Genomic DNA, 27,469 nt, shown 5'->3' on the forward strand with positions numbered 1-27,469 from the left:
TATATTAATTTCTCTTCTTTGGTTTCTTGCGAGTAATATAAAGTGAGATGCAACACCTGTATGTGCCATAGTTGGATTTCAATTTGTCATAGGAAACTTTGGTTCTCCCCTGAGTCCCATACAGAATCAAGTTTCCTTGCTGCTTCCCTCAGCCTACTGTTCATTTCATGGAAAGTGTGGTCCTTCCAGGTTTCAAGTTTTTAGCAAGAGTTTCAGTTTCAACTCCCATATTACACAGGTCTAAGAGTGGATCTTCTATCTTAACACCAGCATCAAAACTCCAGCCCCTGTTCACTAGGAACAATATCCAGGACCAGTACCCTGGGCCACTGGGACATTAGCTCATGCATGTAGAATTCTGGCTCTGAGCTCCTTCTAAATTTCCAGCTCCAGAGGATTTCTCTCTCTTTATTTAAACCTCAGATATATATATCTATATATAGATATATAGATATATAGATATATAGATATATATTTAGGTATTTAGATATATATTTTTTTCATTGTTATACTTGATCCAGTATTTCTATTGTTTAAGATGGGAGGGAGTCTGCAATAGGTCAGACCTTGTTATCAGAACCAGAAACTCTATGGAGGTTTTTTGGTTTTTTTGTTTTTTGTTTTTGTAATTTACAAAATAATGTTTGCATTTTTTTAAAGAGCTTTGTGAATAACCAAATTCCTTAAGCCAAACTTGCGGTGCACTCTCAAGACAAATAAGCTGTAGGACTGGAATTACCTATTCTGTTAGCTTTTTTGTCTTTCTTTATTGCAAGTATTGGTTAGCATTGTTTAGGGGGAAATATCTCTACCCAAAAATCAGTTTTCACATAGTACCTTTGGCTACATCTATTGCTGTTACTTAATGCCACACAGCACAGCGCAGGTGGTCAATGTCACTGACATGGCACATCTGTAAAAGTTTCTTGGATGAATGAATGAATAAATGAATGAAAGAACAACCCAGCAAGGCACAGGCAGCTCTTTGACAATTCGCTTGTAATCTTTAAACCCCACATACACAGAATTTGCCTGTCATCTAAAAGAGTGGAACAGACAGGAAGAAAAAAATGTAAACAAGTCAAAATAAAAATAAGAGATGAATTCCCAATTTGTTTTAGCTCTCACAGAATGTTAGAGCTAGAATGGATCTCAAGGATGACCCAGGCTAATCCCCCACCCCAAATGCAGAAACCATGACCCAGAGAGAAGTGACTAGCCCAAGAGCCATTATGAAAGCCCAGCGGTCCATCCCATGCTTTTACACAATGGCAACTTGCTCAGTGTTCCCTCAAACATTCCCCAGTCTTGCAAAACAGGCATGATTTTTCTTGGGCAGAAAATTGGGCATCCTCAGGCAAGATCCTCAGAGCAAAGCTGAGATCCCACATAGTCCATGTAATTTTCACCCTTGGGTCACTTTGAGATGATGACAGTAGAAGGATAAGGGACAGTATGGCTGGTATAGAGGCACCCAGTACCTCTAGAGATCTAGGAAGCAAGAATTCCAGCATAAGACTTGTCATTATCTCATTTCAAAGGCAAGATGATATCCAAGTTAAATCTCGCTTAAGCATCTCAGTGTTCAGGATTCTAGCCCCTCTCATCCTGGGAAGAACTGGGTAGAGAATTCTTACCCTTCTCCTGCCACTACCACTCTCTCCACCCTCCTGTAGCTCCTCTCATGGGTGCTGCCATGGACTGGAGAGAAGGTCAGCCCCAGACAGGGCAGGCAATGATCTCCAGGGATGCAGTGACATTGTCTGCACCTTGGCAATAGCCTACCAACACTCCAAGTCTCCTCACAGCAGCCAGAATAATCTTCTAATCCATATTGGATTAGATCCTGCTAGTCCCTGGATTAAAATCTTGCAGAGGCTTCTCCTTACTTTCACGATAAAACCCAAGCCCCTGGCCCTGGTCCACAAGTCCCCTCACAGCCGTCCCCCACCACCTCCCTGACAGTACCACATACCACATACCATGCTTACCCACGGGACATCTTTTGGTTACTTTCCAGCCTCAGGTCTTCATTCAGGCTGTTCCTTCTGCCTGGGACACTGTTCCCACCACCCTTCCCTATCTTGAGCTCAGAGGCGCCATCCTCAGATAGACATTCCTGACCTCCCATCTAAATGAGGTCCCACTCTTCACTCTCAGCACACCCTGATCTGTCTCTTCACAGCACCCATCATGTTCTGTAATTACTGGTAATGATATACTGTTTTTACTGGCATAATTCTTTTGCTAAAATCTGTCTCCAGGACTTCCCTGGTGGCGCAGTGGTTAAGAATCTGCCTGCCAATGCAGGGACACAGGTTCGAGCCCTGGTCCGGGAAGATCCCACATGCCACGGAGCAACTAAGCCTGTGTGCCACAACTACTGAGCCCGTGAGCCACAACTACTGAGCCCATGTGCCACAACTACTGAAGCCCGTGCACCTAGAGCCCGTGCTCTGCAACAAGAGAAGCCACTGCAATGAGAAGCCCATGCACCTCAAGGAAGAGTAACCTCCGCTCACCGCAACTAGAGAAAGCCCGCATGGAGCAACGAAGACCCAATGCAGCCAATAAATAAATAAATAAATAAGTTTATTTTTTAAAAAAATCTGTCTCCATTGCTATTGGGTAAATTCTAGGAACCACATCTTTGTTGCTGCTGTGTCCCCAGCACTTAGCACAGTACTTGGCACAGAGCAGGTACTCCATAAATATTTGCTGAATGAAATCAATCACTCAGATGTCTATACCTGCAGGGGTCAGGGAGCTGACTCCAGAGAACTGTTTACACCCACAAAAGGCAGGAAGCAGGGAATGTGGCAGTCTTACTAGCTACATCATTTGGGGCATGTTACTTTAATCTCTCTCTGCCTCAGTTTCCTCATCTGCCACATGAAGATTATACTGCATATACTCTACCTCATAGGGTCGCTGGGAGCAAGAGTGCTATGTGAAAGGTTATTGGGGTTTTTTAATTAGTAATTCCTCTACCTTCAATTATGCCTCACACTCTGCCAGCCCCCCTGCAGGCGGTGGCACCTGCTGGCAGGACACCGTCTGTTTAATCCTCCGCTCCACTCCCTACCCCCGACGGGTCTGGCCATGAACTCCTGGGCAGAGGATGCCGGTACTGTGTGTGGGTGGTGAGGCTGGCACCAGCCACTGGTATCCAGGCTTCTGGCCCTGGTGTCTTCACCAAAAACCCCAGCCCTGCTCTGTGCACTGGTGGAGCTGGACTCATCATTGGCCTCCCAAGACCTTGCAGCCTCCAGCCCTTCACTGCTCAGAGCCATGGCCCCTGTGACCCAGGCCTCTCTGCCTACCCTAGTGAGGATCCCTGAGGGGAAACCGCCCTTCAGTGTCCCTGCCATGCTGCAGCATGAAAGGTCTTCTCCTTTTGTTGCCTCCCCTACCCCTTCCCCTCTTCCCAGTGGACCTTCTCACTCTTCTTACCTTAGAATCATTCTTTCAGGTTGGAAGGACCTTGACTTTTAGCTAATCAAGCCCTCCGTGGATTCTTTTTTTTTTTTTAATTGGGGTATAGTTGATTTACAATGTTGTTTTAGTTTCATGTGTACAGCAAAGTGATTCAGTTATACATATACTTATAACCACTCTTTTTTAGATTCTTTCCCATATAGGTCATTACAGAGTATTGAGTAGAGTTCCCTGTGCTATACAGTAGGTCCTTATTAGTTATCTATTTTACATATTGTAGTGTGTATATATCCATCCCAATCTCCCATCTCTGTGGATTCTTAAACTTTTAATACAGCATATATGAAAAAGGATAGATTCTCCTTATATGCCTCCAGTGACGGGAAGCTCACTACTTCCCAAGGAAGCCCACTCCACTGTGAGAAAGCTTGGGCTATTAGAAAGTTCTCTTAGCTTGTTTCCTTCCCTGCTCACACCCCCAAGTCTTCCCTTCTTCAGACCAAACAGCCCTAATTTCTCCAGTCATCCCTCCTAGGTAAGATTTTTAATCACCTCTTCCGAGCAAACTCTGTTTTGTCTGCAGTGGAGGAGCCTGGCCCTGAGCACAGCCCTACGAGGGGAGGGGCAGAGTGAGAGGAGCACAGCTAGCTCAGAGTAGAAGGGGACAGTCACTGCCCTGACTTTGGTTCATACCTCCAGAGACTATATTGGTTTGCGGGCAGACCCAGCACTTCCTAATTCATGCAGCTCCCAGGGTGAGCAGACTGGACCCTCAGGGTGTATCTCTAGGACACTGCCCACCCGGAAGAATCGGTGGGCAGCCTAATTGTGCTGCAACTGGGGGTAACCCAGTGGCTACCAGCCTGGACTCTGGACCTGGCTTCCGACTTGGCTCCACACTTACTGTGCCCTGTGGCTGAGTCATTGCACTGATCTCACCAAGCCTCAGCCGTCCTGTCTGCACAGTGGGGATAATAGGAGCTCTGTGACTTTGTAATGAGATGGGGCTAGAAGCGTTCTCCTCAGAACAGAGCCAGGCCCATGGTCAGAAACGAATACACAGTTGCTACAACAATTACTACAGTAATGATTAGAACCCGGTACATTTATGAACTCAGACAAGAGGTAAGTCAGTGCAGGCTAAGTGGGTCAATGAAGGCCTCCCAGGGCAGGCAGGACTCCTGCTGGGGCTGGACTGCATAGATTTAGAAACAGACTGAAAGAATGTTCCATTCGGAGAAACTGTGAGCAGGAGTTCAGAGTGAGAACAACAACATCAAGAAAGTAATAATAACTGCAGTCCCTGCCACCCTGCGTGCTCAGAGCCATCCCTGGGGTTCCCGTGCCCGCACATACGCACAGGCACGCACACACACACATGCACACGCCAGCCCATCGTCTGTGGCCCCCTCGGAGAGGAGGAGCCCAGCCCATGAGGAGCAGTGAGGGGTTAGGCCCAGCTTCAGCCGGAGCATCTTGTAGGCAAGCAGAGGCCTGTAGGAGTGGTGAAGGGTCACGCTGAAGACGAAGAGCCGGGATTGAGGTTGTGAGCAGTGGGAAGCCACGAGGGGCTAGTATGCGAGGATGAGCTTCAGGAAGAGAAAGCCAACAGTGCAGCAGGGACAGGACAAGAGGCAGGAGCCCCACTGAAGGTTGTTTCCAGGAGAGCAGACTAGTCCAGGCTACAGACTCGGGGCCCTTCAGGGCACACTGCCCCAAAGCAAAGCCAAACCTCCTCACCTCCACCTTCCAGCGCTCTGGGGTTTAGGGCCCTCCTGCTTCTCCAGCCCCGTTGTCTCTGACTTTCTTTCACTCAGCCCATATTCCAACCACCTAGACCGGCCTGCAGTTCCCTGCCACACTTGCACTCCTCCATGCCTTCATCCGTGCCGTTCCTTCTGCCTAGAATGCCCTCTCCAACCAACTCTACCTTCTCCACAGAGCTGGATTCTGCCCATCCCTCAAGGCACAGCATGAATGACACCTCCTCCAGGAAGCCTTCCCCCATTCTTAGCCTGGCACACCTGTCTCCTCGCTCCCTTCTCTCCCCACCCTCTCTCCTGGAGCTCCCTGAAGAAAGAAAGCATGCCCACCACCACCTCATCGTTTTCTCCACAGTCCCCAGCCCTTTTTCTGACTCAGGGAGGGTTCAAGCCATCTCTGATGACCAAGCTCAGTCATGCTCAGAAACACAAACCAGCCCCTCCCCAGGAGGAGGACGCCCACAAGAGTAGGCAATGCTCAGCCCCAGGCCCACCAGCCTGGAGAAATGCCACCGTTCAGAGGGCAAAGCAGCTTATGAGAGCAGGAGGCATTTCTGGTGACTTCTCTGTTAGAGAAGGGACAGGACTTCTCCCGGTTTAACCTTCCATGACCTTTGAACTTCCTGAGAGGTCAGCAGCACGTCCCCCTTCCCCAGCTGTCTTTCTGTCTCTGGCCCGATGGGAGGGAGGGCCCTGGGCCTGTTCCATTTTGCGCCCGTATTGATCTGTTGGCAGCAATGGGCTGGATAATTAGCCAGGAATTAGGGTTTCTATTACAGCCAGGAGGCTGCTCCAGCTGATTTATCACCTGAATAATTTACTGTGATTGAAAGGAAATTAAAATGAACTCCATTTGACAACTGTGAGCTTTTATGGGCTTTAGTGAAGGCTCAAAAGCCAGATTAATAGCCTAGTGTTGGTTAATAGTCTGCTGAGAGTAAATACGGCAGGCTGTGCTTGGTGGCGGCCTTCCTGGTGGCCAGAGGAGGGACCAGCTCCCGCCAGGAGCTCAGCACCGACCACAGCGTCAATGCAACTTTTACTGAAACAGATGCCACTGTTCGAAACACACGCACACGTACCACCCACCGTTGTTTCCTTTTTTTTTTTTCTCTTCTTCTCCAGGTGATTTTTACTCACTCCACATGTAGGGAAAACAGAATTGCTTTTTCAATAACTATTTTGAAAAGGAAGTGTTTCATTGCCCCAGGAGTGTGTATATATTAACCCCTTCCACCCAGGGGCAAGGGTTTACTAAGTTCTCTCATAAAAGGGAGAAGCCTGGGACTTCTCTGGTGGCGCAGTGGTTAAGAATCCACCTGCCAATGCAGGGAACATGGGTTCAAGCCCTGGTCCGGGAAGATCCCACATGCCGCGGAGCAACTAAGCCCGTGCGCCACAACTACTGATCCTGTGCTCTAGAGCCCGCGAGCCACAACTACTGAGCCTGCGTGTCACAACTACTGAAGTCCATGAGCCTAGAGCCCGTGCTCCACAACAAGAGAAGCCACCGAAGTGAGAAGCCCGCACACAGCAACGAAGAGTAGCCCCCGCTCGCCGCAACTAGAAAAAGCCCGAGCACAGCAATGAAGACCCAACGTAGCCAATAAATAAATAAATTTATTTAAAAAAGGGAGAAGCCTGGGCCCACCCACCCAGGGTAGATCTTGGCAGGAAAAGCAGCCAGGTGAGGGCGGGCTCTGAGATCGTGGAAGTGACAGGCGGGACTCCAGCCTGGCCCTGAAGAGGAATGTTCTTCCCTTGGGCAGTTAGGGGTGGGTGATTAAGGAGGACTTGACCACCCAAGCCTATGGCAAGAATCTGAGGGTTCTACAATGACCAGCAGACTCTAGCTGCAAAAGGCCAGTTCTGAAAACCAGCCAGTCAGAAAACTGGCCCCTAGAATTGTTTGGGGACATGGAGGCCCATGTAACCATCTTGCACAAGATGGACAAAAGATCTTGAGGTCAGATTCCAGCTCTGCATCCTCGACAAGTCCCCTTTGGGCCTGAAAATGGGGTGAACAGTCTGGAAAAAAATGTTCCAATCGCAAAATGGAGCTCACAAATCTTGCTTAACCTGTGTAGCAGGCAGTTACACGGAGAGTCCGATGAGAGGATGGATGTGAAAGACCTTAGATGACTGTAGAGGATCACACATAGGTGAGGAGGATCACTGCCGCTATTGTTAGGCTATTGCTGTGCTGTTGTTGTCACCATCACAATTACTACTGTCCCAGATATGGCAACGGAGGTCCAGAGAAAAAGTGACTTGCCCAGCCGGGCAGAAGCCGGTCTCAAGTCAAACTCCCCCATCTCCAAGGCCGGCACACGATCTTTCTTCCCCACAAACTGCCACTAGACCGTGGAGACCAGATGCTCACAAATGGAAGAGGGGTCAGTATCAGCAGACAGAGCTCTGGGCCCCTTCCTGGCACCGCCACCACACACTCTGGGCTCACAAGGCAAGGTTGCCAGCGGGCACGAGGGGCTCAAGGAACCCGTACCCTTGACGCATCCCTTACCAGCCTGTGGCCCCTTGCTCGGCCGACATTTGTCCAAAGTGACTGGGAGTGGGGAGCAAGGGTATGTCATTCATAGTCCAGTGCCTGCGTGTGTGCCCGGCAGCCCCGTGGCCTCACCTCCCGTCTCTCCTCATTACGCCCCATTACGGGGAGGTGAAGCAGATTAACCAGAAAGCACTGAGTCAGTCATTATCCTATCGGCAGGCCCTGCCTCAGAACCCACACGGTCAGACAGGCCCTCAGCGTGTCCACGTCATTCTGAAGGACACTGCATGGCCAGACTGCTAGAAACAGAGTTTGTGATTCAGGTCTCCTCCCCTGAGGCCCACCTCTACATGGGCCTAATGACCTGTCCCCTAATGTCGCCTCCTCCATGACTTCCTCCCTGTGCTCCCAGCAGAGGCAACATCTCCATTCATCAGGGTCCATAGAAACTTCTCCCTCACCTAGGAGGTTATGAATCCATGTCACACTGCCCCTGTGTGGCTGGAGGCTGAGCTGATGCCTGATTCATCCCGCCCTCCCTGCCCTGGGTGCCGGCACTGTGCCAGGCTCACAGCCAGCATGTAAGAAATACGCTGGATAAATGAGCATCTGAGCGCCTGAGCAAGTGAGTGAATGGATACCTGGATGGACTCCTGTCACATACGAAGCCCTATAGTCTGCCCAGGCTTCCAGGGCATTCCATGCTGGATGAACTATGATTAGACTCTGAGTTTCCATGAGAATCACATGAAACACAGGGAAACACAATCCCTAACACCTAATGTGTTAATTCACCTAATGAATTAAGTAAATAAGGGCTTAATAGAAATGCCAGAGGTTTTGTGCAGAGGTATGGCCCTCGCTTGCTGGGTGACCTCAGACAAACCCTATCCTTTCTCTGGGCCTCTAGAAAATGAGGGGGTTGATAGCTTGCTTCTTTAGTCCCTGCTGGCTCTAAAATTCTGTAATATTGTCAAAGGTTTGCAGGTAATTTTTCTCCCAGATTCTGGAGGGAAATGTAGGCCTCATCCAAGGAAGGTTCCGGGTTGAGTTTCTTTTCTTTCTCCTCCTGGGTCAGATGGAATGTGGCTTCGGCCATCTCTCCGAAGGGCTCTGAGTGGGAGAGGCTGCCTGTGATGGAAACAGACTCCCTGAAGCCCAGGAACTAGAGCGTGTGAGATCAGCTCTTACCAGCACATACGACTATGTCATTCCCAGAGGAGGTGTCACTCGACTTGCAGGAGAAAGACTGAAATCCTGAGCACAGTCTACGAGACCAGGCCCAGCTCCCCAGAATCTCCTCCCACCCTCCTCAGCCCACTCCCTGAAGCCCAGCCACACTTTCTTTCCATTCCTCACTCCTGCCATACTCCCCCTGACCTCAGGGTCTTTGCACTCGCTATTCCCTCTGCCAGGCACGTTCTCCCCACCACATCCCTTCGGGGCTCAGCATAAGCCATTGTGGCCTCCAGGCTGGCTCAGCATCTGCTTTATCCCTTTAGAGCACCTCAGACATCCCCTCCTCAGCGCCTAGTGCATCTGTAATCCGTGACCCTTTGAGTAATCCTTCTTTACTGTGATTCTTCTACACATCTGTAGGCTCCCTGAGGGCAGATCCAAGCCTGTCTTGTTCACTCATGTACCTAGTGACTGGCTCCGTGCCTTGCACATAATAAACACTCATCAGTGTTTGTTAAGTGAATACATGACTTGCTGGGTGGCCTTAGGCAAGTCTCTTTGCCTCTCTGGGCCTCAGTTTCCCCGTCTGAAAACAAAGTAGCTAGATGGTCTGTGAGAGCCCTCATAGGAACTGCACAGAGACAGCCAGACTATCGTAGGATGGTGGTCCCTGAGGCCTTGCTCACTCCTCCCCGTCCAAGGTCCCCTCCAGCACCTATTCTCTCCACAGGAGCCTGTGCTGCAGCCTATACTGTTTTGAGTGGCTCTTTGGGAAAACTTCAGAAGCATCACCTAATCAGCCTGTAGAGGAAGCTCAGCAGGCCAGTCCTCCCCACCAGGACCGGCCAGCAAGTGCTGGGGAAAGTTACTACTCACAGGCCTCTGTGACTCACCCACCAGGTGGGAGCTCTCGGCAGGCAGGAGCCAAGTCTGAGCTGCCCGTGCCTGCGAGGTATACAGCCCAAAGCCTGTCACAGACGGGGCACCAGGAAACAGTCTCCTGAATCGAATCTGGTACTGGGGGGACCTTATCCAGGCCCCAAGAGCCTCTCACTGGGCAGAGCCTTTCTGATGCCATCTCTGCAGCCACAGGCAGTGACTGCTTCTCGGCCCAGGTTAGAGCAGGGAGCTGCTCAGCAAGGGATCATCCTGCTTCCTTCCCTCTCTTGCAAATGACCCAGCTGCGAGTTTGTCCAATGAGACACTTCCTTATTTCCAGACTCTTGGATTCAGTTCTAAAAGCATGACAGGACAACGTGACGAGAAGGCTGACAGTAGGGGACACACCAGTGTCATCATAACCTGGTTTATGGCGATACGGTGCTTACGTATTTCCACCTGCACCCTGACTGACAGGATAATGACCCAAGACCACCTCAAGTGGCCCAGAAGATCATTACACCACCCTGTGCAAAGAGCCCTGGGAAAAGACACCACCCCTCAGCAACGGCAGAGCAGCCAGACACGGCACAACCCCCCGCCGGCCAGAGAGAGGAGGCACCAGGGCAAGCAATTGCAGAAGCCCCAGACACATCCTCCAGACCTCGTGGGATGCTGCCACTGGCCACGTTTGGCGGAGAACGAGAAGCCCGGCTCTGAGTAGAAGCTGGCACTCTCACCCACTCCCCACTGAATGTCTTTGGGTGGGTCACCCAGGCCTGCGTGCAGGTGGCAGGTGTGGAGGCAGCGAGTCGGGGGCATACCTGCTCGGGCTTGATGGGCTCTGCGGTGGTGAAGATGTCCGAGTAGTGCTGCCTCTCAAACACGCGGTCCAGCACCTCCAGCTGCTGCTGCGTGAACAGGTCTCCCCGCATCTGCTTCCGGAGGAAATCTCTGCCCGGCAGTGAGTGACCGTTCGGCACAGGAGACTCCTGAATACCTTTGATGAGCATGAGAGAGGAGGGGTGAGTGCAGGTCACGCAAGCTGCTGGGGAAGACACGTCAGACCCTGGATTGGGAAGAGGGCCTGAGAGACCCACGAGCCCAGCTCCTCCCTTGATGAGAGAGGAAACAGACAGGGGCTCAGACAGGGGGGTCTTTGGCCAAGGTTGCCCTGCTGGTTAGGCCAGAGCCAGCTTCCCACAGTCACAGGCCAGGCCCTGCATGAAGCATGCGTCATTGTATCTAATCCTCACAATGAACCCTATGTAGATGGCATTATTTCCCCCATTTTGCAGATAAGAAAATTGAGGCCTAGAGAGATTAACTGATTTGCCTGAGGACTGGAGCTCGGGTTGACTCAGAGGCTTAACCACCAGGTGCCACCACCTCTCCTGCTCTGAAGATCCCCTTGGAGGTATAGTTTTTTCCCAGAGCTGACGCCCTTCCCCGGGACAACTGCCACCACATCATGTGACCAGCCAACAAAACACTGTGTTAGGAAGGCTGTAAGGAAACAGATGCTCTCACACAATTCTGATGGGAGTCTACTGATCACACACCTGTGATGGACAATTTGATAAAATCTATCAAGATCACAAATGCAAGTTCCCTTTGACAGAGCAATTGTACCTCTGGGAAATTGTTTTATAGTTAGACTTACACATATGGGAAGTCATATATATGCAAGGTTCTAGTAGCAAAAGACTGGAAACAACCCAAGAGTTTATTTGTAGGAGCTGGTTAAATAAGTTATGGTATGCTTACAGAGTAGAATACTGTATGGCAACAAAAAGGAAAGAGGATTCCATCTGTGAATTGATATGAAAAGATCTTCAAGATTCATCGTTAAATGAAAAATAAATAAACAAGATGCAGCACAGCATGTATAATATACAACGTTTTGGGCTTCCCTGGTGGCGCAGTGGTTAAGAATCCGCCTGTCAATGCAGGGGACATGGGTTCGAGCCCTGATCCCGGAAGATCCTACATGCCACGGAGCAACAAAGCTCATGTGCCACAACTACTGAGCCTGTGCTCTACAGTCTGCGAGCTACAACTACTGAGCCCATGTGCTGCAACTACTGAAGCCCGTGCGCCCTAGAGCCCGTGCTCCGCAACAAAAGAAGCCATGGCAATGAGAAGGCCATGCACCACAATGAGGAGTAGCCCCCGCTCACCACAACTACAGAAAGCCCGCGCGCAGCAATGAAGACCCAACGCAGCCAAAAATAAGTAAATAAAATAAATAAATTTATCAAAAAAAATATATACAACGTTTTGTGTAAAAAAGGAAGAAAATAAGACTTTACACACATTGTGTGTGTGTGTATGTGTATACACACACACACATATATGGCTCTGGAAGGCAGCACGAGAAACATTTAGAGTGGTTACTCATTCAGGGAGGTAGGAGCTAAATGGATGGAGGCAAAGGGGAGGGAGACTTTTCAAAGCATGCTTGTTTTGTTTTGTTTCGTTATAGAACTTTAAATGTATTGACTATTCAACAAAATGTAAATTACTAAGAAAGCACAGGATTAAGTTCTCTATGGGTTCTGTATTGTTAGCTCTTCACCGTGATAATGCCTACATTTCAGAGAAAATACTAGGAATTATCAATTAAAAATTAAATGGGTTGAAATATCTTTCATGAGCTTTGGGCTTGACCCATTCAAAATGAGAGAAAACAAGGAGGATGAAAGATTCCAGTGAGGAAATGGCCTGCAGGACCATCATTCCCCAGGGCCCTCTGGGACCGAGTTGCTCGTGCAGGGCTGCCCAGAGACACTGCTGGAAGCCAGGCCCGGAGGTGAGGCCTGCCTTTGCCACTGGGAAGCCCCCGTGGGAAACCAGTGTGTGTCAGATCTCTCCCGGGCAGGTGCCCTTACCCAAGGCCTTGCCCAATCCCCCTCCCACCCCCCACCCCGCCAGTCCACTGCCGCCCTAGACTTCATCCATCATGTCAAAACCCCACCCATGTGAGGAAGGAAGCCGAACCAAGGAGCTTGAAGCAGTGGGATATTGTGTCCCTGAGACACTGACCCAGGTTGGTGTTTCCCCAACTGTCCTACCCAGGGCAACTGCAATACAGGCTCTGACATTTGAACAAAGACACCAGCTTTGGGTGTTCACACGAGTGCTGGCCTTTCAGAGTCCCCCGTGGCGGCTGACAGCTCAGAGCACCCCAGCATCCTCGACAGGAAGGGCCTTTAGAGGTGGCTTAGGACACCCCTGAGAAAATGGATCCCAGATCAATTTTGCCCCAAGAGGATACCTAAGCTTGGCTGTAGACTGAATGACCAGACACCCCAACGTGTGGGCCAAGGAGGGAGCAGGTCTCTCTGGTTGATGTCCCCCAGTCTAAAGCCTGAGGCCCTCCCCTGGAAGCCTGTGACACTGGCCTTCCACGAGACAGGTCCCTGCTCCTGCCCACGGGACATCATCCTCAGAGACCCCTCTTTCGTCATGGCCTATATCCATGGGGGTCATTCCCACAAGGGCACCAAGACTAGCAGGATGTGGGAGCTCACGGCCCAGCCTGTGTCTGCCCAGCAGTGTTCTCCCATTGGCTGGCATCCACCAAGTAGCCCATGTGTGCACAGGTACACACGCACACACACGCACACACACACACACACACACACACACACACGGGAAGGAGGCTCAGCTGGCTCTGGCCAATCATCCTGGCCCCGGTCACTCCTGCCAAAGCTTGACCTTGGCCTGGGTCCCCAGTGCTCCCACTGAGTCTCTCCCTGTCAGAGAGACCACGTCCACTTTTAGGAGACTTTTCCCTGTCCACCAACTTCACTTATAGTCCCCAGCCCCCATCCTACCAGCCAGACCCTATTAAAGGCTCCTTCCTATCTGCCAGCTCCTGACATCTCCTGCCAAGGCTTCTCCCTGCTGAGCCCCTTGGGCAGTGCCTGCCTCTTGCCTCCCACTCAGGCTGCCCCCTCAGACACTCCACATCTCTGCCCCTGGAGGAGGCCTCTCCCTGGCAGCCAGTCGGTCCTCCCGCTGATGTCCTCTCCCATGGGCTTCACAGGCTGGGCTCTGTGCACAGCTCAGAGCTCTGGAAAGGCAGAGCTGCACCTCCGCTGAGGAAGCTCTGAGGAGATGGCTTGGCTGAGGGCTCCTGTGGGCAAGGTCACTGTCTGGTCACCAGGGAGACCCTGGCACAGAGTTAAGGCTCAGGGTACATGCTGACCTCAAGTGGCATGCACTGCGGGTCCTTGGAGGACCAGCCCCCCGCCCAGGACACCACACATTCTTCAGCACAGGCAGCCGCGCTGGGGCCTGCTCTGAGTCTTCCAGAAGGAAGGCTCACCGCGTCCCACTCAGGCCTTCTGACAGTCAGCCGCAGCACCATGGGCGGAGCCCGGGAGAGTGTCCAGGCTGTCTTGGTGACCCAGAGACTCGGAATGGAGGACTGGGAGCTGGGAAGAGGCACCTCTCCAGGCACTCGGCCCAATCCTGACCCCTCTGACTGCTCCCGCCTGCCAGCACCTGCACCTGCTTTCTCTCCTCGGGAAGGAGGTGAAGTCTACCTGCCACTTTGCAGGTAGTCTGTCATTTCCTTAAGAAGGCCTGGGGCACTCCTAAACGTACAATCATTTATTCATTCATTTAACAGATATTGATAAAGAGTTTACTCTGCACCAGGTAATATTTTAAAAAAACAAAACAAAAAACAGAGGATACAGTGATGACCAAGACCGGCCCCTCTTTGCAAAATAGAAAGGGCAGCCCACTTTAGTCAAGTGCTCACACAAACAGATATGATTACAAACTGTGATAAGTAGGAAAAGTGCCTAGAAATATATTCAAATGGCCATGTGTATGACCTCACGGGGAGGAGTCAGGGAAGTCGCCCGAAGCGGAGTCATACTCGAACTGAGAGCAGAGGACAAGATGTCAGCAGGGCAAAGCGGGGGATGGGGGGGGGGGTGTGCCAGGCAGAGGAGATGAAAGGGACAGAGGGAGTGGGAGGAAGAGGCCCCAGGAGACTCTGGAGAGGCAGGCGGGGGTCCGGTCAGGCAGCCACAGAGGCCACAATAGCCACGGAGGTCATCTGAGCCTCGCTGGGGGGAGGGGGGGCCACAGAAGGGGGCTGGGGAGGCAATCGCCCTCCACATTTCTCAGTCCCAGGGCCTGAACTGCTAGTTCCTGTAGATCAGGCTGTGCTTTCTAAACCCTGCTCCCAAGGTCTGGAAAGACTAGGAACTGGCAAGATGAATTTTACATTTGTGCACATTTGAAGGTGATGCCTGGAGTCAGCCTGTCAGCCACAGGTGATCCACAGAGCCCATATGGAAGGTAAATCACTCCTCATTGGCGTGTGCCCTGTCGCCAGGACAAACACTAATCATTGCACCGCATGCCGCATCCTCCAGGGTGTCTTCCTTCATGCTTCAGTCACGCGCCACCCTGACCACTTTCTCCCTCATCTTAGGAGTCAAGCCCCTGGGCCCTTCACTCTCACATAGCACTGTTAGCTACCTTGGGGAGAAACACCACAATTAATTCATCTCTGTCTCCTCCACAGAGAACATCTGTGGAATAAACAAACAAGTTAGTAATACCACCTTCACTCCGCAGGTCTGGCCTGTAAATGTCACAGTCCCTCCATTTGACCCATTCATTCATTCGTTTGTTCGTTCTTCTCTCAACCAACCTTAGAGAGCAGGCGCTGGGCTAATGCTGGGCATAGAGAGATGAGCAAAAGCTGGCCCAGCCCTGTCCTCATGGAGTTACATCCAGTGGAAGAGGCAAATGTTAACTGAAAAATAATCAGACCAGTAAAGGTGCAAGTGTCAACCAAGACAAATATTCTGACAAAAAGGCTCATGGTTCTCAAAGGCCAGGGACATGGCTGACCCATCTCTGGGTATCGCAGACAGTGGGTGAGCATGAGCCAAACAGATTACATGCAAAGAGACGGCTACAAAAGTGAACACCAGAAAATCACACCCTGCACAAGGACAGGTCTGAACCTCCAGGCCTCCAATGGACGCTTCCATAGCGTTTCTCATCCACAAAGGTGCTGCCTCACTTCAATGGAGAATGTGATCTTGGAGACAGGCTCCAGAAGCACTCGGACCCATTGTATTCCAGGGAAGAAAAATCTGACTCACAATGTGAATGGTATGCTTAAATATATGGACAGACATGGGCAAAAGTACAAAGGTATACAGGGGGCATGGTATCTTTAAATCTTTTTTCTACTCCAAATCAAATAATATGTAATAGACTCAGTGCTGGGCTAGTAGTCAACCATGGCTCGTAGAATTAACATTCTGGAAGCTAGCTTCAGGGGGAGCAAGGGGCAGGAAGCTCCATCTCGGGGAGCAGAGAAATGCTGGCTTTAAATTTCAGGTTAAACCAATGTTATTCACAACCTGGCTTTGAAGCTAAAGCTTTACACAATCGGGTCTGGTCACGCAAAGAGGGAGGAAGCAAAATAGCTCAGATTCCCATCTGTCAAGAGAAAGCTGTCTCCTGTGTGTCTTAAAAGATCATAAACCATTGCGTTTTCTTCAGAGCACAGCAGATTCAGGGGTTTTGCATTTTTCTTGGAGGGTTCTGGTTTGTTTCTTTAAAATCATCATGTACTTTATGTCCTGCAGATGCTCCCTGGGAAGAAAGAAAATAAAAACAAACAGGAATCTCCATAATTCCTTCTGGCATCATGGCCTTTGGGATGCAGCCCCAGCTGGAGGCTCCAGAGCCCAGGAAAGGAGGCTGAGCTACTGGGTCAGTCTCTGGCCTTTCTCAGAGTCCATTTCCCGCAGAGCCCAGCCCAAGCCAGAGCCCTGACACAGCCTCCTTTATCCTCACAGTTGCTCCTCAGCATGGCAGGGCAGTGGCAGGGCCCAGTGGGAAAAGGGTTGGGAGCCAGCAGACCTGGGTTCTAGCCCCAGCTCTGCCCTTACTTGCTGTGTGAGCCCAGACAGGTACCTCTCCCTCTCTGGGCCTCACATGCCCCAACAATAAACTAAGCAGGCTGAGTTAGTTGTTTCTAACCATTTTCTCCTCCAAAAGCCACCGAGATTTTGTCTACTAAATAGTATTAAATGAGCATTAACCTATTTTTCCATTTTGGTTGTTTGTGCAGTCTTTGTAGGGGACACCCCCCAATATTCATTCTACCCCTAAATGATGGCCAAACCTACCAGGAGATCCATTCTCTTTGCTAATACTTACTTTAAGAATGGACAATGTGAGGAGAGGGGGCCCTTGGAGGGGGCTTCTAGGAGAAAGTCAGAAGACAGGAGAAATCTTTTTTTCTTCACTGGGCTGCATTCACACCCTTAATCTTTTGAAATTGTGAAAATAAACTCCCATGCCCCACCCTTACCCCAGGCTCTGAGGTCTTCTCCCAGTCTGGCTGGCAGTGCTCCAAGGAGGCTGACTTCCAGCCAGTTTGCTGCTTCTGGACTCTGGCACCCACCATGCTCACAGCCCTGCCTCCCCCAATGAAGACAGGGACAGAGCCAGGTCTTGGTGGGTCATCTGCCACAGGAGTCTAGAGCCAGGGAGGTTGGGAACATTGAACTGGTGTGACCTGGGGCATTTCCAGCTAGGGTCAGGTGAGTCCAGGGAGCTTGGGGTTGGTCTTCCCAGATGGCTGCCATGGCTAATTCTTAAAGCAATCCATAAAGCAGAGACCAACCAAATTCAGACCATGCTAACTTGCAGCTTTAAGAAATTGTTTCTGATGCAATGGAAGCTTGCTGAGGGCAGTAGTGGCTCCAGAATTTTCTCCATAGGAGGTGATAGGCATGACTATGGGTTACAAAAGGGGGGTGAAGGTAGACAGGGTACTTGTTCTGGGGCTACATCAGCAAAATGCCCTGCATACCACTGAAAGTGAGAGAGCATCATCTGTCCCTAGCTAAGAATACAGGGGTAGTGACAGAGATGATGGGGAACACAGGCTCTCCAAGCCCCACGATCTCCCACTGGATAGAACACTGCTCCGTGCCAGGGCTGAGCCAAGTTATTTTCGCATCCTTAAATTTCATTGATCCTCAGAACATCTGGGTGAGGTGTGTATTCTTACCCCATTTTACAGATGAGAAAACTGAGGCTCAGAGAGGATGGGTAACTGAGATCACTCAGGTGGGACTTGGACCTCAGTCTCTTGTCTGCAGATCCATTGCTCTCTCCACTTCCCTTTACTCCTCAGGTCAGCTACTAAGACTAAAGCCCTCTGTTTCCTTATCTGTAAACTGGGAACAATGGTAAGCAGGACCATCTCTAGGGCTTTTATAAGGATTAAATGAGATAATCCCTGTGACACACTTAGCACAAAGTTAGTGTCCAAACACCGTAAGCTATTGTCATCATCATTTACATCAGGAAAACCCTTCCAAGGCTGTCCCGTGACAAAGCCCAAGCCTCCCAGGCCTCCATGACCTGCCCCTCCAGTCAAGGTCACCCCTCTAGTCACCCCCCAACACCATCCCAGTAAGCTACTCCTCATTCCCCAAGTGTCCCTGATGCCACTCCCTGACACCACTGTTCATTCCGTTCCCTCTGCTGACTCACCTTTTACCCCTGCCCATCAAAGGCTCAGCCTCTCTGAAGCACAAGGCTCAATTAATCACCCTACCTTCTAGGTCTCCTCAGCAAGTTGCATGGGCCACCACTATTATCCTGGATTTCACTCCTCACAACCCACCCTGTGAGGTCCATCCTCTTGGAATCCCCATTTTATTGCTGAGGAAAGTGGAAGAGATAATAAGTAACTTGTTCAAGGTCACAGCAAGGTCACATGGCAGAGCACTTGCACACCTTTTAACACATCTTAAGAGTCAAGCTGAGCACCGTGATGGATGTGATACAGCATACTAGGGAGGTTCAAATCCTCACTCTGTCTCTTACAAGCCTATGATATTTGAGAAACTTCTTTAACCTCTCTAATCCTCAGTTTTCTCATCCATAAAATGGAACAATACATAATGATACATGGGGTCAATGAAAGAATTGAATGAGGATATATATAAAATGCTTAGCATAGTACCTGGCACGTAGTTAGTACTCAATAAACCTGAGCTGTTTCTAGGATTATCCCAGTCATACCTCGTTTTATTGAGCTTTGCAGATAATTGCATTTTTTACAAATTGAAGGTTTGTGGCAACCCTGCATCAACAAGTCTATTGGTGCCATTTTCCAACAGCATTTGTTCGCTTCATGTCTCTGTGTCACATTTTGGTCATTCTCGTGATAGTTCAAACCCTCTACCAGCAAAAAGATTATGACTCACTGAAGGCTTAGATGACAGTGAGCATTTTTAGCAATAAAGTATTTTTTAATTAAGGTACATACATCATTTTTAGAAATAGTGCTATTGCAGACTTAATAGACTACAGTATAGGGTAAACATAACTTTTATATGCACTGGGAAGCCAAAAAATGTGTATGACTCCATTTATTGTGATAATTGATTGACTGGGATGGTGTGGAACCAAATCCGAAATTTCTCCAAGGTATGCCTGTATTTCTTCCCTTCCCTGCTAAGAGTATAAGCTCTCTGAGGACAAAGCCCACATCTGGCTCACCTCAAGCAAGGGAGATGCTAATCAATGTTTGTTGACTGAATGAGTGACCTGGGAAGACTTGAGGGGTTGCAGGTCCGAATGGTTCAGGGGAACTCAGTAATAGGATAGTGTCTGGCATCATCAGAGAACTCCGGAGAAAACCTTTGGAAGTGACCTCCATTATATCAGTGATCCCGGAGGAGAAAGAGTGAACCAAATAAGAGTTTATGTTCTACGTTCTAAGAAAGAGCTGAGGCAATTCACAAAATTTTAAACAAGAGGATGATAAACTACCAAAATTCAGTTGAGCGCTAAGCTTCCTGGTGACACACACCAAAAGGAAAACACAGCAAGTCTCATAGTGCTCAGAGCCCAACAACAACAACAAAATGCCATTAATTCTTCTACACAAAATAATTCACAGAGCTTCTCTTCTCTTCATGGTGTTTTGAATGATTAGGGTAACTCAGAGATGACTAACAACACAGAGGTGCATCCTGGAGGAGGAAACATCAGACCCAGACCTCAGATAAGGGGAAGGGACAAGGTGCTGGCATAAGGGGATAGGATTCCAGGCCCAGACAACTAACTTCAGTCGGCAACATTTCTAGAGCATCTATGTGAGCCAGGCCCTGTGCTGGGGATCAGGGTGGCAGGGCTGGCAGGGTCCCACGGCAGCCCAGAACCAAACTCGATGTTCCGGGTGATTTTATAAATGCCATCCTAAACCGGGGCAGCACGCTGAGAAAAATCAGAGCGGCATGGAGGAAAATTCCATTGGAACAACCATTATTCAGCCATTAGTTTCACTCAATCTTTCTTCTCGGGAAGGAAAACGCAAAATTGTAAAATTGCCGAATACGTTCAGGTTCGACCAGAGTGAATCTGATTGTGCCGTGTGTTACCCAATGAGTCATAGGCTGTCAGTGAGGGAAAGACCCCAAAGGACTGATGATTCCACACTCAGAAACTGCAAAGGGATTTGTTTGGGGCCAGAAGGCAGGTCCAAGGTGAGCTGAGCCTAGGAACACATGAGGCCCCTGATTCCTGTTCCAAGCCTCATGGATCCATTCATTCCTGAGCAGCATGCACCAAACTCCTGCTGAGTGTTTGGCCCTGCACTTGGCACCTGAGCTAGAGAGGTAAGTTCTAACCCCTGTCTTCAAGTGGGGGACACAGACAAGTGAAAAGTCCCAATGCAGTACAGTAAGCCGCCCTGAGAGCCAAAGGCAGAGAAGCAAGCCTGAGAAGCAGAGGCAACCGTGGGAACAACACGGTAGTAGCCACTCCTTATACAGAGCTTACTCTGTGCCAGGCACTATTCTAAGCAACTTATCTGTTTAATCCTCACAACAACCCAGTGATGTCAAGTCTGTTATTGCCCCCTCCCATTTTACAGATGAGGAAACTGAGGCACAGGGAGGCACAGGGAGCAGAGGGAGCACTTTGCCCAAGGTCACACAGCTAAGAGATGGACGAGCTGGGATCCAAACCCAAGCAGTCTGGCTCCAGAGTCTGCTCCCGCCCCTACACTAAACCACTCCACTTAATCCAGACTGGGAGCAGAAGTGATCCAGAAAAGTCCCCTGGAAAAGACGAAGCCCAAGTCTTAGGGATGAGTAGAAAGGAGTTAGCCAAAGAAAGGGGCAGTCAAGAAGTGCATTCCAACCAGAGGGCACAGCACATGCAAAGGTCTGGAGGCACAAAAAAGCCTGGTGCACCAGGGAATGGCTATAAGTCAGTAGGTTTAGAGGGCAGGAACTCGGGGAAGGGGAGGGAGTAAAGTGTGCAAGGCTCTTTCCTCCCCATTTAGCGGCCTGGTACTATTATCTATTATCCAGAGCGTAATATATACTCTGATGTACAAACAGTACAAATACAGTATTGAAGCTCCCATGGTGTTGGTATGAAGAGATGGGATTTCTTTGTGCTTAAATGAATCAAGATGACCTCAAAGAAGAGGCAGGAAGGAAGTAATACCTTAAGCATTTCCACAGGACAAGTCTGTTCTCTCTAATCCGTACTGTCCAAGTCCATTACTTCGTACAGTAGTACCTAATTACTCCACCTTACAGAGAGATACGCACACTAATTAGGAAGGATGTTAACCACCATAGTGAAAATATTCCAAAGCAAATGAAATACTACTAAGAGCAAAAGGGTGATTTGTTTCTGTGAATTGTGTTTTCAAATGAGATCAAAGAATGCTAAAGGCTTCGTTTTAATTATACCTAGAAGGACTTCTCAGGCATGCATCCCTTTTTCGGCTTTCATGCACACAGCAGTCTGTCCCCATCCCCCACTGTGCAGAAATAAATAAATAAAAGGGTTTAAAATCATATTTACTCTGATATCTTTGCATTACCCCCATTTGAGTTTTTAAATTACTGTCTTTATTTTTTTCCGAGGACAATATAACTAAAAAGAAGGTTCATATTTTGAAGTGTATCTATCTGATCATTGCACAAATGTTTTCGGGAGAAATCACTATATTTCTCCAAGATGGGTATGGGTTTTGTCATAGATCAAAGTGAGAGGGAGGAAAAAAAGATAAATCATCAGAGATCCAAAAATACTTTTCATTTGGAGAAGATATCAGGCCATTTCGATGGGGCTGATGGAGTCCCTGTTCTGTCTCCATTACCCAAGGCAGGCAGCCCCAGCCAGGAGCCAACTACCGAGATTATATTCCCCATAAGATGGTCCCCCATATATATATATATATATATATGATCTTCAACCTCTATTGATTGACCAATTTCACAAGAAAAGACTGGTGAAATGAAGCTGAAATGAACATCATGCTTTAACTCATTGAACCTATCAGGCCTGAGTTAATCTCACTGTCCACTGTCTCTGATAGAATTCAATTGATCAATCATGTTTCGGTGATAGTACCATTTCACTGGCTTATTGCTTCTTCATTTCAGAGCTTGACCTGTTAGATATACTTGGACTGGCTTGACTCCTCTTGGATACACAGAGATCAGCCTCTGTCTGCCAACGTGTGTCATCTCCTGTCCCAACTGAAAAGAACTCAAGAGGCTTTTGTGTAAATCTGTGGTGTGTTTTTCCACCAGACATACACACATGAGTGGTGGATTTATGATGGCATGGAATTGAAAAAGCACAAATTATAAGAGAGGCTCTTTATTCTGCACGGAAGCACCATCATTCCCTTTTACATAGCTAAATTGAGGTGCTTGGGCTCTGTACTCAGCGGGGGCATGTTCTTATATTGGCAGCTGTATGCGCCCAGACAGAGTAAGGCACATGTGGAAATGGTAACAACAACAACAATAACAAGCGCCACTCCTCAAGTATACATTCACGCTGACCTTTCACTTTCATCAGCTTCTCTGATTCTCACCATAACCTCAGGAGATGGGCAAGAGATTATCATTCCCATTTACAGACAAGAAAATGGGCTCAGAGAAGGGCAAGCAGCTTGCCCAAGGTCACATAGCAGAGCTATCAGGCCAGTTGAGCCTGAGAGCCCTGGTATCTCAGCTCCTGAGTGCCTCTTACCCCGCTGAGGCCGACCTCCAGGCAGTTTCAGAACTGTGGAGTCATTTTGGGTACACCACTCTGTCCCTGACTACCTGGACGAAGGAAACGACCTCCAAATTCGGTTCAGAGAATTTTAGAGCTTACGATGGATTCTAAGATCAGCTGCAGCGTCTTCTACAGCTTAGAAACTGAGACCCAGAGGGCAGAAAACAGTTTTCCAAAGTCACCAAGACACTCAGCATCCCAGTCAGGACTCAAACCTGGATCCCAGGCCCTCAGCCCAGGATTCTTCATGCTTTCTCTCAACACGTCCCCTGATTCACGCCAAGCCACATTCTCCACTCTCAACATGGCCCAATGTGCTGCTTTGGTTCCTTCATCGCAGTTAATTTAATTTTCCTAACTGCAAGCTAAGATGTTGTGCTTTGGGAAATCAGGGCACAGGGGCTCCACCCGGCTGTCTGCCTGGGGGAGGAGGCTCTTGGAACCACAAAGCTGAGCCCAGCATGCAGGTCTCTGGAGGAGGCCAGGGCAATGACAGTTTGCAAATAAGCCTTGCATCTGCTTAGAGCTGGCAGAGTCTGCAAACACACTAATGGACTTTCCTCTGCCCACAGGGAGCTGGGGAGAAGCAATAAATAAAGTAGGCACCTCTGGGGGGAGCCATTGCTGAGGCCAGAGATGGGGCTGAGATGAAGGGCTTGTTGAGGGTGGGGGAAGGGCTTCTGGGACTCACACTGCATCATGTTGCCCCCCCTCCCCATACACCTTCCAGTAGCCCCAGACCCTACCTCCCAGATCCCTCAGTCTGTATTCCAAATAGTCGGGCCCTTGTCTGATTATATCAATACACTTACAATTCAGTCCATACACAGAACGGTTGTGGGGTAGAGGGGCTCATATGGTTGCTGTGGCCACAGAGTAGAGACCCTCTTGGAGGGGGATAAGAAAAGGCCCAGGGGCCAGATGGAGGCCCTCACCCAGGAAAGAGCGCATGGCGGGAATGGCTACCCAGGTTCAGGGGCAGGTCCAGGAGACAATGAAGAGGGAAGTCTGCCAGAGTTAGAGACTCACTGGTGGTGGAGGACAGAACGCACCCCTGAACTTCCCTGTTAGACGTTTCGGGCTGCCCCTCACTGATGCCCCATCTCACTGAGAGCAAAATCCACAGTGGGTCATGGCTGACAATACCCTACTGTATCTGGGTCCCCTGGCCTGCAGCCCCACCTTCCTGACCTCCCCTCCTCCCACCCTCCTCCCACTTACTCTGCTCTGGCCACATCGGCCTCCTTGCTGTCCCTCAATCATGCCAAGTACACCCCTGCTTCACTCAGACCTTGCCACGTGCTGTTCCCTCTCTCTGGAACATTCCTCCCCCAGTACCTGTTTGGCTCCCTCCTCCTTCCCCTAGAGTCTCTGCTCAAATGGCATCTCATCATTATGACCACCCTCCACAAACCAGCATGTACCCTACCCCCGGCCCTGCTTCATTCTCTATCTCCTTACCCAGCTTTGTGGTCCTCCAGAGCACTTAACAACATGCTGTTTATTTTCCTTATTTATTTATTCTCCCTCATTAGAATATCATTCATGAGGGCAGAGGTTTTGTCTGTCTCGTTCATTGCTGTGTCCCCAACACCAAGAATAATGTCCGGCACATAGTAAGCGCAAAAAAACACTTGTGGAATAAACAGGTAAAAGTGGATATTTCATTGAAAGTGAAAAAAAAAAGCAAAAACAAAAACAGGTACAAAGGAGACAGCCACAGCCACTCCTTGGCAACCTCCCATTGTGAAGGAGTGCTCACTCCCTCCCTGCGGGCATCTGATGAAGTGCCTTTCCATGCTTGGCCTAGGGCTTGGGAGATAGAACTCCCTCAGGGAAAACAAAGGGGGCCACCAGGCCTTGACCATCACTGAGGCCGCAGTGCCCAGCTCTCAGTCAGGAGCCAGTGAATGGATGAATGACTCCCCAAGGGGGAGGCCCGGCCTTGGAAGAGTTTAAATGACAAAGATGGTAGTGTACCAGGTGCCAGCTCTGGCTCTGCCACTTGCCAGCCGTGTGACCTTACACAGCACATCTCATCTCATCTGTGCAATGGGGTCAATAAATCCTGCCAAGCCTGCAGCACTGGGTCAGAGCAAGCAAGCCAGGGGGACCACAAATTGAGACAGTATCATCTGCACAGCAAACATCTCGGGTCAGCCGATGAGGACAGGGAGTGAGAACAGGAAAAGGGAAGCCATTTGCCTAATTAAAAAGGACAAGGTGTGTTCAGAGAGGAGCACCTGGCTAAGCTGCACCCTTTGGTTCAAGCATTCATTCGTCTTTTGCTGGTGCTCTGACCCCAAGCATAGTCCTGTAAGGGGAGCCCATTTCCTAGCAGGGGGAAGAAGCCTAGAGATGGAGTTAGGATTCAAGCATCGGAAAGTACCCTACGAGAGCACTGAAGAGCAGACAGTGGGCGCCAAGAGAGAGTCTGTTTGGTGTTAGGGGTCAGGGAGAGGGTCAGGAAAGGCTTCCTGGAGGAAACAGTTGGCATTTGAGCCAGGATTTGGACTTGGGGGCATGAGAGAGGAGGCAGAGGGTATCCCAGACAGAGACAAGATGTAGGTGGGGCTCTCACCAACCGTGGTTCCCTGGGAGCTTGGTACCCATGGAGGAGCCCCAGATGCACATCAGGCCATGCTTCTCTGTCTTCCCAGCACAGGGTCCTCCACACAAAATGCACAATATATGCTGATTTTGCTTTTTCACAGAGTCACAGAACTTCCCAAAGGAAGAGACCCCAAAAAGAAACTCATTTGTTGCAGTGGATCTCAACAAGGGTGACCAAATCAGAGGAGATTTTGGAAATCTGTGACTTACTGTTATTTGGGGAGGAGTTATGGCATTTAGTGGGCAGAGCCAGGGTGCTCCCCAGTCTGGGCCAGTGAAGGATCGCCCTGCATCTCACACATCTTTGGAATGATTCATCATACATTCAAGTTGGTGAAAACTCTCTTTATAAATATTTGAGCCATGAACCTAACGCTATTTTACTTATATACACAAACTTGGTGTTTTAATTTACACTGAATTTTCCAGGAATACAACCATCACATAAATTGAGGGAAGATTATGCTTTGCTTTGGTTGCAATTTTATCAAGACATGTTCACAATTTCAGAAAATCAGTTTGCTGATGGCAACACCACCAGAGGTATTTGTATTGCCAGAAAACGCAGCTGTCCACATTTGTAGCTGCCGCGTTCATGGTGATTCTACGCATAAGTGCAAGCAACTGACTACTTTATTATGTCTTCTGGTGTAATCAGGCCTGAGCATTTACATAATGAAATACATCATTTAATTATGATTTTATTTTTCTTTCCTTTTTTTGTTACAATTGGGGCATTATATTGATTTTTAAATTATGTGTATAGGTAGGTTATATTTTCTCTAAATTTCATTTTAGGATAGCAAAGGAAGCACTACAAAATACTTGTTTTAAAGAGGGGAGGATTTAACAATTTTTAATTTGACAGCATTTAGACTCACTGTATACGATTTCCAAGGTCCCTTCAGCTCTGCCAATTAGGACTATCTCATATTGAGACTATCACCCTAATCTGTCTTTCTGAAAAAGGGTGTCTTTGGGGAGAGAAAGAGTTCTCCAGACCCCTTCTGAGGAACAGGAAGACAGGTGCCAAAATTAACTATAAAATAAATGTACTTCCTCAGGCATGAAAAGTAAGAGCTTGTTCCTAAAAGACAACACTGGATTCCCCCTCTTCTTTTTTAGCAACCCAATTCCAGATACAATAATCCAGCTAGGACAGAGCCAAGAAGGGACCCAGGTTCCACAACAGCTTCCCCCTCCTGCCAGGTCTTCTCTCAGCCATCTGCGTCAAGGAGAAGAGCAAAAAGCCAGGGGAAGAAAAGACACCTTGACAAATCAGTGCTCCTGCTGCCCTGCAAACATGCAGAATGAGCTTTGGAGCTCGGAGAGCAAGGGAGGTGGGACTAAGACCAGGTGAGGTGTAAGCGCAGGGGAGGGATTGCAGGGTTGGGGGGTTTACGTGCTACCTCTGCCATTAACAGAGTGATTAAGTGCACAGGCTCTGAAACCAGACTGCTTGGGTTTGAATCCCAGCCCTGCAACTTACTAGCTGCATGACCCTAGACTGATAATTTAACCTCTCATCTTTTCCATCTGCCAAAGGGAAACAGTAATAGTACCTACATTTCTTAAGGCTGGCGTTGTACACGGTGCCTGTCACACAGTGAGTGCTTCAGTCTCAACGTCAGCTGCAGTGGTCACACTGCAAGACTGGGCTGGAAGCAGAGACCTGGGTCCTGCCTCCATCTCCCCTGTGGACGACTCACACTCATCTGGTCCTCAGAGACCATCAATTCCAATTCCCCCATTTTACAGACAAGGACACTGAGGCCCAGAGAGGGGAAAAATATGGACAGAGCTCACACAGCAAACTAGCATTAGATTCCCAATCTAGACTCCTTCCACAACATCGTGCTGCTTCTTAAACACACTAAGCATCAGTTTGTACATTTCTGAATAAGAGTGGTTGTCACAGGGTGGCACCAAGGATCACTGAATGCAATGACGGGGGGAAAGTCCTCAGAGAGCCCTTATTAAGCCT

The 27,469-nt window shown here is 49.2% G+C and overlaps 1 protein-coding gene across 1 annotated transcript in view; it reads right to left on the bottom strand.

The window, feature by feature from the left end:
- Positions 1-27,469, bottom strand: part of PAX5 (paired box 5) — a 177,529-nt gene that overhangs the window by 109,404 nt on the left and 40,656 nt on the right. Inside the window, exon 6 of the mRNA XM_036855868.1 lies at positions 10,593-10,768. Coding sequence (XP_036711763.1) covers positions 10,593-10,768 — 176 coding nt within the window. The remainder of the gene's footprint in view (positions 1-10,592; positions 10,769-27,469) is intronic.

The sequence above is a fragment of the Balaenoptera musculus genome, chromosome 6 (assembly GCF_009873245.2).
Source record: "Balaenoptera musculus isolate JJ_BM4_2016_0621 chromosome 6, mBalMus1.pri.v3, whole genome shotgun sequence".
In the NCBI taxonomy this organism is placed as follows: Eukaryota; Metazoa; Chordata; class Mammalia; order Artiodactyla; family Balaenopteridae; genus Balaenoptera; species Balaenoptera musculus.